This window comes from Amblyraja radiata, chromosome 3 (assembly GCF_010909765.2).
Source record: "Amblyraja radiata isolate CabotCenter1 chromosome 3, sAmbRad1.1.pri, whole genome shotgun sequence".
NCBI lineage: Eukaryota > Metazoa > Chordata > Chondrichthyes > Rajiformes > Rajidae > Amblyraja > Amblyraja radiata.
The window spans coordinates 87,324,246-87,341,142 of record NC_045958.1 but is presented as its reverse complement, the minus strand read 5'-3'; the positions used below and the strand labels follow the sequence as shown (position 1 = coordinate 87,341,142).

Sequence of the window (16,897 nt, the reverse complement as noted above, 5' to 3'; positions counted from 1 at the left end):
TTTTTGCCTACTCAGGATATTCATAAATTCTAGGTGCAGAATTAGGTCTTTAGGCCCAAGTCTGTTTCACCATTCAATCATGGCTGCTCTATCTTTCCCTCTCAACCCCATTCACCTGCCTTCTCCCCATAACCCCTCACACCAGTACTAATCAAGATTCTAACTATCTCTGCCTTAAAAATATCCATTGACTTAGATTTCACAGTCTTCGGTGGCAACGAATTCCACAGATTTACCACCCTCTGACTAAAGAAATTCTTCCTCATCTCATTTCTAAAGATATGTCTTTTTATTCTGAACGTATGGCCTCTGGTCATAGACTCTCCCACTAGTGGAAACATTCTCTTCACAGCCACTCAATCCAGTGAGTACAGGACCAGTGCTGTCAAATGCTCATCATATGTTAACCCAATCATTCCTGCAATCATTCTCGTAAATCTTCTCTGGATCCTCTCCAATGCCAGCACATCCTTCCTCAGATATGCTGGCCCAAAACTGCTCACAATACTCTAAATGCGGTCTGACCAGTGCCCTTTAAGCCTCATCACTACAACTGTCCTCGGAATAAATGCTAGCATTGCATTTGCCTTCCTTATTACCAATTCAACATAAATTCACTTTTTGGGAAGATGGCTGCCCTGCCGGCAGTCTGTTCGTTTTTCCATTATTTTGTTATTTTTTAGTTTGTTGAAAGTTTGTTTGAATGTTCTTTGGTTTGTTTTATGTGGGGGAAGGGGGAGGGGATCGGGGGAAACTTTTTTTTCAAGTTCCTACTTTGCTGGAGATGTGATTATTTTTCGGACCACATTCTTCGGCTCGCTCTGCGGCCTTCCATCGCTGGAGCTGGAGGCCTCCTCGGACTGTCGTGAGCCCCACCGCAGTGCGCGGACTTAACATCGGAACTTGCCTGGGATCGCTCCCACCGCGACCACCGCGGACTTTACCATCAAGAGCTCGCAGTCTTCGGGAGAGGCTAGCCGGGAAGCTCCAACGTCGCAGAGGTTCGACCAGCCCCGACGCAAGGTTCGATCGTCCAGCGCGGGGGAACTGACATCCCCCCGATGCGGCAGCGGATCGGCTCGACGCGGAGGGCCCGAAATGCCGCCGGCTACGGGAGTCAAGATCGTCCCATCAACGGGGGCTCGAGGCCCACGACCGAGGAAGAACTAAGGGAAGGGACTTGAACTTTATTTCACCTTCCATCACAGTGAGGAATGTGTAGGGGTCACTGTGGTGGATGTTCATGCTAAAATGTGTTTTTGAGTGATCTGTTGCTTTTAATTGTATGACTGACCTGGCCAATGAAATTCCTCATATGTTGCAAAACATACTTGGCGAATAAAGTGTGATTCTGATTCTGATTTGGAAAATACTCTACACCTTTATTCCTACAACCAAAATGCATGACTCCACACATTACTACGCCCTATTCCATTTCTGCCACTTTTTTGCCCAGCCTCCCAACCTGTCCAAGCCCTTCTGCAGAGTCCCTGCTTTCTCTATACTACCTGACCCTCCACCTATCTTCGTATCATCTAAATACTTTAGTAACATTAGCAAATTTGCAGATGACACAAAGCTGGGTGGCAGTATGAACTGTGAGGAGGATGCTATGAGGATGCAGGGTGATTTGGACAGGTTGGGTGAGTGGGCGGATGCATGGCAGATGCAGTTTAATGTGGATAAATGTGAGGTTAAAAGGCAGATTATTATCTGAATGGTGTCAAGTTGGGAAAGGGGAAGGACAAAGAGATCTGGGGGTCCTTGTTCAGCACTCACTAAAAGTAAGCACGCAGGTACAGCAGGCAGTGAAGAAAGCTAATGGCATGTTGGCCTTCATAACAAGAGGAGTTGAGTATAGGAGCAAAGAGGTCCTTCTGCAGTTGCACAGGGCCCTAATGAGACCACACCTGGAGTATAGTGTGCAGTTTTGGTCTCCAAATTTGAGGAAGGACATTCTTGCTTTTGAGGGAGTTCACGAGGTTAATTCCCGGAATGGCGGGATTGAAATATGTTGATAGAATGGAGTGACTGGGCTTGTATACTCTGGAATTTAGAAGGATGAGAGGGTATCTCATTGAAACATACAAAATTATTAAGGGATTGGAAATGCTAGAGGCAGGAAACATGTTCCCGATGTTGGAGGAGTCCAGAACCAGGGGTCACAGTTTAAGAATAAGGGGTAGGTCCTTTAGAATGGAGATGAGTAAAAACCTTTTCACCCAGAGAGTTGTGAATCTGTGGAATTCTCTGCCTCAGAAGGCAGTGGAGGCCAATTCTCTGGATGCTTTCAAGAGAGAGCTAGATAGAGCTCTTAAAGATAGCGGAGTCAGGGGATATGGTGAGAAGGCAGGAACGGGGTACTAAGTGTGGATGGTCAGCCATGATCACAGCGAATGGCGGTGCTAGCTTGAAAGGCGAATGGCCTATCCTGCACCTGTTGTCTATTGTCTACTTAGCCACAAAACCTTCAATTCCCTCATCCAAATAATTGATATACAATGCAATGAACAGCGGTCCCTGCACTGACACCTGTGGAACCAACCAACCAATCAAGTTGGCAACCAACCAGGGAAAGGCCCCTTTATTGGCACTCTTTGCCTTCTGCCATTCAGCCAACCTGCTATCCATGCTAGTATCTTCTATACTGTACCATGGGCTTTCATCTTCTTTAGCAGTCTCACATGCGGCACCTTATTAAAGACCTTCTGAAAATTCAGGTAAACCACATCCACTGATTCTCTTTTGCTTATCCTGCCATTTACTTCCTCAAGGAATTCTAACAGGCTCGTCAGGTAAGATCTCCCCACAAAACTATGCTGATTTTGAATTTTCCAATCGTCTGGAACTATTCCTGACTAGTGATTATTGAAAGATCACAACCAATGCCTCAACAATCTCTAAAGCCACCTCTTTCAGAATCCTGGGGTGTAGTCCATCTGGTCCAGGTGACTTATCCACCTTCACACCTTTCTGCTTCACAAGCACCTTCTCCCTAGAAATAGCCACTCCACTAACTTCCAACCCTGACTCTCTTGAATTTCAGGCAGGTTGCCGGTGTCTTTTACTATGAAGACTGATGCAAAAAAACGGATTCAATGAATCTGCCATTTATATTGAAAGTATATTACAAACCTACCGATTCCCACAGTTATCTAGACTACTCTTATGCCCACCCTGCCGCTTGCAAAGATGCTAGTCCCAACTTTCAATTCCTCTATTTCCACCACCTCTGCTCCCTTACTAAGACATCTAAGATGTCCTCATTCTTTGGGGGGCATGGGTTTCACCCTTCTGTAATAATGGGCCCTCACAAGTGTCTCCTCAATGTCCCATAATTCTGCTCTCGCTCCCCCTTCCCCAAACGCAATGAGGACAGAGTTCCCCCTGGTCCTCACCTTTCACTCCACTAGTCTCCGCATTTGACTAGTCTCCAATATTTTCGTCACCTCCCACCACTAATCACATCTTCCCATCTCCACCCCTTTCTACCTTCCACAGAGACCACTCCCTCCGCAACTCCTTGGTTCACTCCTCCTGTCCCACCCAAACTCCCGCCTCCCCAGATACTTTTCCCTGCAACTGCAGGAGATGCAACACCTGTCCTTATAGCTCCTCCTCCGACTACTTCGAGGGGCCCTGACAGTCCTGTGTTGGAAAGAACTGCACATGGAGTAACTCAGCGGGACAGGAAGCATCTCTGGAGAGAAGGAATGGGTGGCGTTTCAGGTCGAGACCCTTCTTCAGAAGACTCGACCCGAAACGTCACCCATTCCTTCTCTCCAGAGATGCAGCCTGCCCTGACAGTCCTTTCAGGTGAGACAGAGGTTCTCATGTAACACTGCATCTAGTGTTCCCGATGTGTACATCGGCAAGATCAAATGAAGACTTGGCGACCGTTTCACTGAACACCCATGCTCTGTCCACCGTGGCCAATGGGATCTCCCATTGACAACCATTTTAACTCACTTTTCCATTCCCATACTGACCTTTCTGTCCTGGGCATCCTCCATTGCCAGAGTGATGCCACACATAAATTGGGGGAACAGCACCTCTTATTTTGCTTGGGGAGCTTACAACCCAGCGTTATGAACATTCAATTCGCTATTTTTAAGTAACGTTTACCTAGTTTTACCTAGTTTTAAGTAACATTTTCCTCCTAGTCATTTAACCAGTTCCACATTTCACCACATTATATCCGTCTTGAGATCACACCTTCCTTGGCCAACAATGATTAGGGCAATATCAGGGCACCACCCTGTCTAAGCTCATTTGTTGCTGGCCCTGATTGTCTTGGTCTTTCCTCACCTCTCGCTCTTCACCCTCACCTTCTAATTTCAGTCTGAAGAAGGGTCCCGACCTGAAATGTCACCCATCCTTTTCCCCCAGAGTTTCTGCCTGGCCCGCTGAGTTATTCCAGCTCTTTGTGAATATCTTTTGTAACTTTTCTAAGTTTATCAGTGGCATGGTAAATCCTGGAAGGGATTGGGAAAAGGATACACAGTTGCTTTAAGCAAGTTGAATGAGTGGCCAAATACATTGAGGGTGCAAGGCGGACTGAGCGAAAGTGTTCAGCGAAACGATTATCGAGTCTGTGCTTGGCCTCGCCGATATAGGAATCCCCACCTGGAAAAGCGGATATGGTAGATGATGTTGGAGGAGGTGCAAGTGAAACTCTGCCTCACCCGAAAGGACTTTCAGGGACACTGGATGGGGTCGAGGGATAGGGACAGGTGTTGCATCTCCTGTGGTTGCAGGGGAAAGTACCTGGGGAGGGGGTGGTTTGGGTGGGAAGGGATGAGTGAACCAGGAAGTTGCAGAGGGAAGGGTCTCTGCAGGGTTGGAGATGTGAAGATGTGACTAATGGTAGGATCCTGTAGGAGGTGGCAAAAATGTCGGATGATAATGTGTTTTATGCGATGGCTGATGGGGTGAAAGGTGAGGACTACGGGTACTTTAGTCCAGATGGCCATGGGAGTTGGTATGTTTGTAATAAATGTTGGTTGATAGTCTATCTCCTGTGATGGCAACGTTGAGATTAAGAAAGAGGAGGGAGGTTTCAGAGATAGTCCAGGTGAATTTGACTGCAGGTGAAAGTTAGTGGAGAAGTTAATAACGTCCATGAATTCTGCATGCGTGCACGAGGTAGTTTAGATGTAGTGGAGATAGAGTTTGGGGATCGGGCCAGTGCACGTCTGGAACAGGGATTGTTCCATGTACTCTACAAAAAGGCAGGTATACTGTAGCTGGGGCCAATATAAGTGCCCATGGCTACACCTTTGATTTAGAGGTAGTGGGAAGAGTTGAAGGAGAAGTTGTTGTGAGTGAGGACCACTCCGCTAGGCAGAGGAGAGTACTTTGAGTGTGAGATTGGCTGGGTCTGCAGATGAGGAAGTTTGTTTCGCCCTCTTTTTTAAGCAATGTGTTACATTTATCGCTCTTCAATATGCAGGAACTGTTTTGTTAGCTAAAGAATCGTGGAAGATGACAATCAATGTATCCAGTATTACCATGGTTACTGTTTTATTATTCTTTAATGGATGTTCAAGGACATAGAAGGACATTTCCAGCGCTATTTTTTCGAAGTGCATTATTCCTATTATTCCTTCTTTCCTCCTTTTCACTAGACTCTTGGAAAGTAATTAGGTTCTCATCTGTGAGGACAAAACCAAGTATTTATTTGTTTCCCATTCTAAATTCTTATATTTAAAATTAAAATTGCTGAAGAAGTTTTATCTCCCTCTCCCACCCCCCTCTCCCACCCCTCCCCCTTTCCCTGACACACGTACATATACATTATGCATGTACTGAATTTGCACAGACACATACACTCCACACAATCACATCGAACACAAGCATAAATCTTTGCATATGTTCATGGAACAATGTCGTTGTGACAGGAAAATCAGTGACGCATAATCCAGAGTTGATAATTAAAATAATAAAACTGAACAATATTATTGTTCTGTCAGAAACGTCTATTATCCTATAAATCATCTGAACATTTCTGCCAGTGTCACGTTTTTTTGAAGCTAATCTACGTAAGATTGATTTGAGTTTTGAAATAAAGTCTGATTTTACAATGGAATTGTACCTTGCCCTGCTCCCCGATCAATGCCGAGACCCCAATTGATAATTGATGGCGGCCTCAGTGTAATGGACTGTGCTGGAATTAACTCTGACATTCAGCTTGTATAATTAAAACACAGCTGGTGTGAATTCATGTCTGACTAATCTGTCTGTGGGCAGAGCACCCTAACCCAGCAGTCTGGTTCTGGACAGTTTATTTGTTATTAGATATATTTATTTAGAAATGGTATAATCGGTAACTAAGATTGCTAGAATGATGAAAGTTATTGGAAGCTGACCTGGCATGGCTAAATGCGATAAATAGAAACGCAGCAAATCTTTCATGAGAGTCTGAGCTTCAAACTATCAAATTTATCTGAAACTGAATCCAAGTTGATTTCAGTGTTATTAATGGGAAAAATAGACACAAAGTGGTGGAGTAACTCAGCGGTTCAGCAGCATCTCTGGAGAACATAAATACATGACGTTTCACGTTGCGACCTTTCCTCAGACCCAGTATTGACGAGAGTCCTGATCTGAAACATTGCCTATGCATGTTCTCCCAAGGTGCTGCCTGATCGGCTGAGTTACTCCAGCACTTTATGTCCTTTTTTGGAAAAAACAGCATCTGCGGTTCCTTGCATCTACCATGCTTTGCTGTTATGCACTCCGTGGAGCGGTAAGTGAGAAATATACTGAAGAGCACCGACATAAAATGCTGGAGTAACTCAGTGGGACAGGCACCATCTCCAGATAGAAGGAATGGGTAACGTTTGGGGTCAACACCCTCCTTAACCTCCCGAAACATCATCCATTCCTTTATCCAGAGATACTGCCTGTCCCGTTGAGTTACTCCAGCATTTTGTGTCTTGTGTTCGGTGTAAACCAGCATCTGCAGTTCCTTCCTATACAGAAGAGCTCAGGGTTGATTCCATCTGAAAGAGACCTTGCCATCAGCAGCAGAGGCATGAAAATAAAGAGAACATGCAACTCCACCTAAATGTAATGGTCTGGAAACTAGAACCCTAAACATGATCTTTTAATCAGGAGTACGTTGGGTTAGGTTGCTGGCGCCTGTGTGCAGGGCCATGTGCCATGACTGCTCAGTATTGCCATCTAGTGTAACGTAATTACAGTACAGTGTTTGACAAATTTAATGTTTGAATACAGAAGATTGTAGGATAATAAAAAGTTACATCTTACTCCACTGCCTTGGTCAATGGTGTAAGCCCACCATATTCTGGAAAAGGAGCAGATCATAAAATTGAATCTAACTGAACTTTTTATTTTATTTCTTATTCTCAGAAGGTGGATGTCACCAGTCGAGCAGTGTTGGAAATAATGACGAAGACAACAGAATATCTGCAGCCCAATCCAGGTACATAAGAAACAGGAGCAGAAGTTGTCTGTACTGCTGCTGTGAGTCTGTTCTGCTGTTCAGTAATGTTAAGGTGGATCTGAGGAATGACCTCATCACCTGATCTATCCACCTCTTTCTGCCTTGAATATTATTAATAATTTAGCTTCCTCTGCTCACTGGGGTAGAGAATTGTATGATTCGCAACCCTCTGGACTTCCTCCTGACCTCAACCTTAAGTGAAATAAAAAGTGGATGCTCCTTTGCCTGAGACTTTGCCCCTCATGTCCCCGACTCCTCTACCAGGCTAATATCCACACAGTATCTGCCCTGTCAGCTTTCCTCCGAATCTTTTATGTTTCAGTGAGATCAGCAAGAAGATCATGTAATATGAATCTTGTGCACTTCCCGATGGCAATGGTCTGACAACATATTTGGTCTGCTACACAAGTTCTGTGAGATTTTCCAGTCTCACCTGCAGATTGTTGGCTGGGGATAAACCCACAGAATATCCAAGATGTGCTTTTTTTTCCTCTAGGGTTATAAATCAATGAATATGACAATGCAATATTTAGTAATTTATTTGCATCACTTATTAAGATGAGGATGCTGAGAATAATATCTACTTATGTTCAGCTGCTTGAGTCATTGCTCCAAAAATAGATTGGTTTTAATAATTCATCTTCTTCTTGTCTCAGTTTCTGTCTCCCATGACTTACTGGCATTCCATTTTTAACGAGATGTTGGCCTGATGAGGAGAGAGCAATAATTTTTTTTGGTGATACACTTTAAGGGGGACAACTTTGACATGGGTAGATGGCAAAATGCATAGATTGATGGATGACAAGAACACATAGGCTGGAGAATGGGGAGCTTGTCACCCATAAATGTGGGGTTTACAACATTCTTTGTGTGTGTGTGTGTGTGTGTGTTGCTTGTGTTGATCCCACCCGCAGACCTGATAATTCGAGGTTGGGCCTTATGGATTGAAATCTCCAGGAGCCCTTTAATATCAGATGTGGAGCTGTCTATTACTTCACTTATACACTTCCTAGCACAGCTCTGAACAGCCAGTATTCAATTGAAAGATAAGGTACAATATACAAATGACTATGGTACTGTTGGATGGCCTACTCCTGCATCTATTGTCTATTGTCTATTGTCACTCTATCCACCACAAACCCAGCCCCTTAATACTGCTCCTTAATGGGAGCAAAACAGGAAGTAGAAGCCCTTTATTTTAACACTTGCCACCTCTAATTTATGAAGAGAGAATCAAAATTCACAAAGTATCTTGAACGATATTTCTGTCTTAAGGTAAAGAATATATTTCCTTTGGTTTGAGAAATCACATTCTTGTCGCACAAAACTCAGCATGCATATGTAAGACACTTAGAAAGGTTTCAGTATGTATGCTATACAGCCTGGGTCGTAATGCCTTTTTTAAAGATTAAATTATTAATTCACTGGCACATTGTTACAGGACATTATGTTATGCAAATCAGTTTTTGTTTATGCTATATTTTGTTGATGTTTTATTGAATGTCTCTTTTTATTCTGTACCTTGATCCAAAGAGTAATTATGTTTCTCAGTTTAAAACACAATTTAATGATTGCATTTGTCCTCTGAGTAGTTGCACAGAATGCAGTGGCCGTTCATTTTGACTGCTGTGTAGGTTTTTAAACGAATTGCATAATATTTAAAAATGACAGTGATAACAGGCATTAAAGTCTTCCTACAACATCGTCAACATGTTGGACGACGACAGAAGCCAACAGCGAGCTACATCGTCTGACACACGAGCGAACGGACGTCTTCCTGAGCTTCAGTCATTCCTAAATATGTAAATATGTAGAAAGGATTAACAGGACTCACTCCAGTCTCTCTGAGATCCCACATTTGACTTTCATTGTTCAGTCTGAAGAAGGGCCTCGATCTGAAACGTCACCCATTTCTTCTCTCTAGAGATGCTGCCTGTCCCGCTGATTTACTCCAGCATTTTGTGTCTATCTTCAGCATGTCTCCAGGATGAGATGGGAAACCAGAGCATCCACCAGAAACCATGCAGTCACAGGATGAACATGTAGTGTCCAAGCAGACAGCACCAGAGGTCAGAATCCAATCCAGGTCACTGAAGCAACGAGTCAGTAACACTAATTGCTATGTCATAGTGCCAGCCATTCTGCAGATTACATATTTAAGATTAAAAAAGGAGGAATTGTTGGATGATTGCCTCTGCTCTCTCCTGTCTGCCCTTTGGAAACTCAAATCAAATCCCTCTTAAACATCTAAAATTCAGAAAATGCAACTGTGGTATGTGCTCCTCTGTTCCATCATCTTTTGGTATTATTGTGGTGAATCTGCATTGCAGTCCTTCTACAGCCACCCTTTACCCAATGCCCTGCTCTAACTTCGTCAATTTAAGCATAATGATTGGGTTTCAGATAAGAGCCATTTGCTAAACCAGTACACAGACACTTCATCGTTGTGCAGAAAACAAAGTGTTGGAGGAACTCAGTGGATCAGGCAGCGTCTGTGGAGGGAATGGACAGGTGATGTTTTGGCAACAGGCGACTCAGACCATTCTCGTTGCACTTTAGTGTCTAAAGCTGCATATGTTTCTCCGGGTAAGCAGATTGCAACAAGCTTTGTGTGCTGTCTCTGGCCAACATCTGCACCACAAGGCAGTCCTGGAGCAGGGCTTTGTCCACTTCCCACTGCACCATCATGCACACTTTGGTTCTATTTGTGCAGATCAGCCAAACACCAGAGCTCACTGGAGCAGCCACTGAGTATCAGCCCTGCTGGAAGCACAGTGCAGCCAATGACTTGAGAAGTCTGGCATTGGGAAAATGCTCACTAGCTATACGATGCAGGTGTACGTAGACCAAAAGTTACAATTTCACTTGAATGGGGAGCCAATTGTCAGTCAATAAGAAACTGGGTTGGTTATGGTTTGTGTCACTACTTTTCTCTGTGTTCAGCCTCCAGGGCAAAACTGACAATGATCAACACTATGTCGAAGATCCGAGGACAAGAGAAAGGACCTGGCTATCCGCAGGCAGAGGGGCTGTTGGGCGAAAGCATGATCAAATTTGGCAAGGAGCTTGGTGAAGAATCTAATTTTGGTGAGTCTTTAGCACACAGTCTCACACAGTTCCTCACCAGCACATGCCTATCCCAATGCAAACATGCACTTACATGCCACAGATGCTGCATGCACGTTTAGTTTAGTTTGGAGATACAGTGTGGAAACAGGCCCTTTGGCCCACGAAGTCTGTGCCGACCAGCGATCCCCGCATATTAACACTGTCCTACACACACTAGGGCCAGTTTACGATTTTACTGAAGTCAATTCACCTACAAACCTGTACGTCTTTGGAGTGTGGGAGTAAACCGAAGATCTTGGAGAAAACCCACGCAGGTCACTGGGAGAACGTACAAACTCCGTACAGACAGCACCTGTAGTCGGGATCGAACGAGGGTGCAATGGCAAACTTCTATCCTTTCCAGTGTCCTCTTTTACCAGGTAAGTAGGAGTGATCTTGCTCAGACCTAATAGATCAGTTCTTTCAGTCATTATTTCCAGTTTAATTGGTTGTTTATTGAAGTAGTTGTATAAACAAAGAGATGAACGTTCCAGGCTTTCGTTATTCTGTATACAAGTTGTAGCTGGCTGCTCTTTCCCTGGTCTGGTGAGAGCTGTATGTTCTCCCTCCTTGTGCCTGCCACTTCCTGTCCCCTCTGCTCTTATATATATACCACCCTGTGCATTTAATGACCGCCCCCAAGTGTCCAAAATAATACTGCAAGATATATCTAGACAAAATAATATGATATGCCAACATAAACATAAATGGCTCCGACACCGGGTCTACTGGTGCTGTGCGCACTGTAAGGCAGCAAATCTATCGCTGTGCCACCATTCATTTAACACACCACACACACACACCCCAAACGTTCCCACTCTCCATCAAATTCACATCCCTCTGTGCTCACTTAGGCAGAATAAACTTGCATGCTCAAATATGCGCACGCATTTTCTTTATTGTACTGAGCGGTGCTGAAAACAATATTCTGCTTATTTGAATCAGGTATTTTGTCAAATGTTCAATGAACTGGGAGAATGGCAGCATGGATAGACTTAACACAAATTAACTAATCATATTTGGTAATGCTGAAATACATTGTCGATATGGAAGGTAATCTCCCCACTATCCTTTTGCTCTTCTGCAGTGTTATGGTGATTTGTCTCTGTTTCTGGGCTTCTGGACTGGGCCTCAGGTTTGACTGTTACAGTTCAGTTTAGTTTATTGTCACGTGTACCGAGGTACGGAGGAAAACGTTTGTTGCGTGCTAAACAGTCGAGCCATCCACAGTGTGTAGATACATGATGAGGGAATAACGTTTAGTCCAAGGTAAAGCCAGCAAAGTCCAATCAAGTAGGGAATGTTGCTGTAGTAGAGATGTAAGCGTGTAGAGCAATTGTAATATGTGATTGGAGATCTGCTTCTGTGGCTAGCATGCAAATAGTCTCCTGGGTTCGTCGCCGTCATTGGAAGCATTTACAAGATACCCATCTGGTAAATGCATTTTGGTTGAGGGCAGAATTGTACTTGTAATAAAGTGGATGTACATTTCACTGTCCCTCACTGGCCTGGCTGATCGAAAGAAGAATTAATGTCTGTGGGATTGAGCACATAAGGAGATGGCACCTTTCATGGGGGAAATGGGTAAAGAGATTTTACAAGTAGATTAAGGGAAAGTGGGTGACTAGAGAGGGAATAGGACCCCTTAGAAACAAAAGCGATCATCTCTGTGTGGAGCTGAAGGGGATGGGCAAGACCCTGAATGAGAATTTCTCTTCTGTCTTCACTGTGGAGGAAGATGTGTAGACTGGGCAACTTGTACAGTTAATGGAAGTGTCGTGAGGACAGTCAATATTACAGTTGTGTAGGTGCTGAACATCTTAAGGTATATGAAGATGGATACATTTCCCAGGCCTGATCAGATATATCTAAGGACACTGAGGGAAGCTAGAGAATAAATAGCAGGTGTCCTAGCTGAGATATATGAAGCATCATTAGATATGGGTGAGGTGCTGGAGACTGGAGGGTGCCTATTGTCATGCCTCTAATTAGGAAAGGCTGCAAAGAAAGGTTTGGAAACTATAGCCTAATGTCTGTGGTAGGCAAGTTATTGATAGATAGATAGATAGATATAATTTATTGCCACACAACCAGGGTTGGTGGAAATTTGGGTTGTCAGCAGCAGTACAATAATAAAGAACACACAATAAAACTGTAACACAAACATCCACCACAGCATTCATCACTGTGGTGGAAGACACAAAAATTTGGCCAGTCCTCCTCCATTTCCCCCCCGTGTACAGGACCAGAGTCCAGTCAGTCCAGGATCGGCTCTTCCTCACCAGAGACCGCGGCTTTAGATTGTTGTAGGCCGCAGGCCGGCGGTCGAGATTTAAAGTCCCCGCCGCAGCCAGAAGCACCGTAGACTGCAGGGCCGGCGGTCGAAGCTCCCCTCCAGGGGTGATGGTAAGTCCATGCCGCACCCGCGGTAGAAGTTGGCCGCGGGCCGGCAGTGATGGCTTCCTCTTCCCCCGGGTCCCCCACGAGGGATCCCGGGCTGTAGACGCCGCACCAGCTGGAGCTCTGCAGACCGCGGCTTCAGGCTGCGACTTCAGGCTGCCGGCTGCCCCGGGCCAGCGAAACGGAGCGCTCCCCTCCAGCGAGCCCCAGCGAGGGTCGCCCGCTCCGCGCCGAGAGTCCACGCTGCGCCCGCCGCTGAAGCCCCGGGCGTGTCTCCGGGAAAGGCCGCGTTGATCCTTGATGTTAGGCCACGGGGGAGGCGACCTGGAAAAAGTCGCCTCTCCATGGAGTAGGCGACCGAAGCGGTTTCCCCCTTACCCCCTTACCCCCCCACACAAAACACACGAAGAAACACAAAATACACACTTTAAAACATACTAAAAAATTAAAAAAAAGCTGGAAAAACTGACGCGCTGCTGACATGGCTGCACACAGAGGAGCGCCCCCTACAGACTATTGGAAAGTATTCTGAGGACAGGATATATATGCATTTGGATAGACACGACTAAATTAGGGAAAGTCAGCACGTGGGATATCGTTTCTCATGAATCTGTTTGAATTTTTTGAAGTAACTAAAAAGGTTGATGAGGGCAAAGCCATAGACGTTGTCTACATAGACTTCAGCAAGGCATTAGATGTTCTGCATGTTAGGCTGTTCTGGAAGGTTAGATTGCATGGGATTCAGGGAGAGCTCACCGACTGGATAGAGAATTGACCATGAAACAGAGGTTGATGGTGGAAGGCTGTTTTTTGAACTGGAGGCCTGTGACTAGTAGAATAGAACAGAATAGAATGCATTTATTGTCATTCAAACCTAGGTTTGAACGAAATATCATTTCTACAGTTTTTTACATTACAAAACAATCCAAGACCCACACTTAACACAGTTTACATAAACATCCATCACAGTGAGTCTCCAACATCTCCTCACTGTGATGGAAGGCAAAGTCTTTATCTCTTCCCTTTGTTCCTTCTCCCGTGGTCCAGCAGTCCAACTGCAGTGTCGAGGTGAACTGGGGCTCCGATGTTAAAGCCCCCGGCGGGCGATGGTAAGTCCTGAGGCCGTTTAAGCCACGCCGGGCGATGTTAGGCCCCGGCTCCATGTCCTTAAACCCGCGATTCCAGTGGGAGAAGTCGCCGTTGCAGAGCTCGGAAAAGCGGTCTCCCACCAGGGACTTGGAGCTCCCGATGTTCCCGTCCACCGGGTCTGCGGCCGGTGCCTCCGAACTTCAAAGTCGGGTCGCAGACGCACGCCACCACAGCTCTTCCCGCTCCGAAGTTGGCCAGCTCCGCGATGTCAGTTCCGCAGGCTCTGCAACTGGAGCCCCCAGGTTAGTCCCGGCCGGAGGTCTTCGCCGGCTCCACGATGTTAGGCCCAACGACATCCGAGACCCGACAGGGAATAGTCGGGTCCCCGCACAGGGAAGAGATGTAAACGGTTTCCCCCACAGCCCCCCCACCACCCCCCACATATACACAGCTAAAAATAATAATAAAAACTAACTCAAGACATACATTTAACAAGACAAAAATAAAAAAAGACAGAAGACTGTAGTGCTGTGCACCAGTGGAGGTTGTTGAGGTAGGTATTATCACTACATTTAAAAGACATTTGGACAGATGCAGGGATAGGAAAGGTTTGGAAGGATATAGGCCAAACATGGGCGGGTGGGACTGGAGTAGATGGGACATCTGGGTGGGCGTAAGTAAGTTGGGCCAAAGGGCCTGTTTCCATCCTGATGTCTCTATGACGCTACTGTAACAACCTGGAATTAGACTGCATTAAGAGTATGATTCGGAGTATGGTACACCTATACCTATAAAAACAAACAATAACAGTGCAACGAGAAAATCAATGCCACCCAGGTCTATGTAGTTCGGATCTTATTTGGAGGGTGTAGTGCTCAATGGTCTGATGGTTGTTGGGAAGAAGCTGCTCTGAACCTGGACATTACAGTTTTCAGGCTCCCTCCCGATGGCAAGCGAAACGAGAGTGTGTCCAGGGTGGTGTGTGTGTCTCTGGTGATGCTGGCTGCTTTTTTGAGGCAGCGACTCCTGTAGATCCCATCGATGGTGGGGAGGTCAGTACCTGTGATGGACTGGACTGTGTTCACCACTTTTTACCATCTTCTTCATTCCCAGGTGTTCGAGTTGCCAAACCAAGCCATGATACAACCAGTCAATATGCTCTCTACTGTCTACCAATAGAGGTTCACAAGAGTATTTGTCGATATAACAAATCTCCTTAGTCTTCTAAGGAAGTAAAGGCATTGATGAGCTTTCTTCATGATTGCATCAGTGCTGGGTGAAAAACAGATCTTCAGAGCACTCCCAGGAATTTGAGGGTTGCCATTTTTCAGTCCACTGACAGTGTTATTCTGAAAGATAGTACAAGTGAATTCATAGCATTTCCCTGCTATGAATCCACCTCGGAGAATTTGGGATGAAGTAGAGGGCAGATGTTGCAATCTCCTCAAGTTGTGCAGGATGGTGAAGAGAGAGGGTGAGTGGGTACTCTCTCTTACCAGAGCATCCCATTCCGGCCCCTCTTGAACACTGCAAAGGGAGAGGAAGAGGAAGATGTGTTTACCTGTGACATTTTGTTAAAGGTGTGAATAAACTACCGTATATGGAATGTGGAGGGCAGTTAACTTTCTAAATCAAATGAATAAATTCAATGTTGAAAGACGCAAGCATCAACAATGAATGCTACACAGCTCGCAGATTTCACTTTAAGCATAGAACATTGAACAGTACAGCACAGGGACACAATATTTGTGCCAAACATGAAGCCAACTGATCTCATCTGCCTGTACATGATCCATATCCCTTTATTCCCTGCACTTTCCTTGTGCCTATCTGGAAGCCACTTGAACCCATTATCGTATCTGCCTCCACAACTACCCCCAGCAACGTGTTCCACACCTCCACGACTCTGTGTAAAATGAACTTGCCTCACATATCTCCATTAAACCTTTTCCCTCTCACCTTATGACTATGTACTCTAGTGTTGAACATGAGGAAAAAAGGTTCCGACTGTCCACCCTATCTATGCCTCTCATAATTTTATATTAGAAGATCAGTGTCTTTATAATAACTTCACCAAGCACAAAATAATTTTGATATGCCTTTGCATTGTAGCTCTGTTTTTAAGAGCAACGTAGGCCTCGTCATGCCGACTTAATATGAGGTTGGTGGGGTGTGAAGGAGGCACATGTGAGCAGAATGTTTCAGACTTGCAGTTTATGCATTTATTGAAAGAGTTATGGATGTATTCATCATGTCAGGTATGGCCACTCAGAACTGCGACTGAATTTAGTGGATGTATTCTTCAGCATGCTAAGTCTTAAAATTTGTTATACATTTTGGAAGATCTCCCATCTAAATTAAACCTACTGTTAGTCCAACAGTGATTGATCAACTCAAAAGCTCAAATGTAAAATAGGCCAGTAATGTCGTTAAAAACTCATCTGCACTGTTCCAGGGTTGGTTTAAAGAGCAGGTTTTGACAGCAGTGTTGGTGCCACATAATTAACTATCCAATTCACCATTCTTTGCATTTTCTGCCCTGGCGCTCAGTGCATTTTAACGTTGGCACCTGTTCAGCACTCGGGTAAGGTCGGGAAATGAAACATAGTTGGCAATCAGAAAAAAAAAGAAGAATGTATCCAAAGCTGTTTATGCAAATATTATTCTCAGTGAAAATTAATGAATGTCAGTTTTGGTGATTTTTAAAATGCTGTCAGATCTGACTCACAGACAAGCGGTGCTGGACATATAAACCTCCAGATCGCTAAGTGTTATGGAGTGTTTGAAGCTTTTCATAACTCTTATGGTTTTCACAATGACAACAAAGGAATC

At 44.9% G+C, this 16,897-nt stretch overlaps 1 protein-coding gene across 1 annotated transcript in view; it reads left to right on the top strand.

Moving 5' to 3' along the window:
• sh3gl2 (SH3 domain containing GRB2 like 2, endophilin A1) overlaps nucleotides 1-16,897 on the top strand; it is a 142,296-nt gene that overhangs the window by 96,826 nt on the left and 28,573 nt on the right. The window contains exons 3-4 of the mRNA XM_033018254.1: nucleotides 7,375-7,447; nucleotides 10,412-10,555. Coding sequence (XP_032874145.1) covers nucleotides 7,375-7,447; nucleotides 10,412-10,555 — 217 coding nt within the window. The remainder of the gene's footprint in view (nucleotides 1-7,374; nucleotides 7,448-10,411; nucleotides 10,556-16,897) is intronic.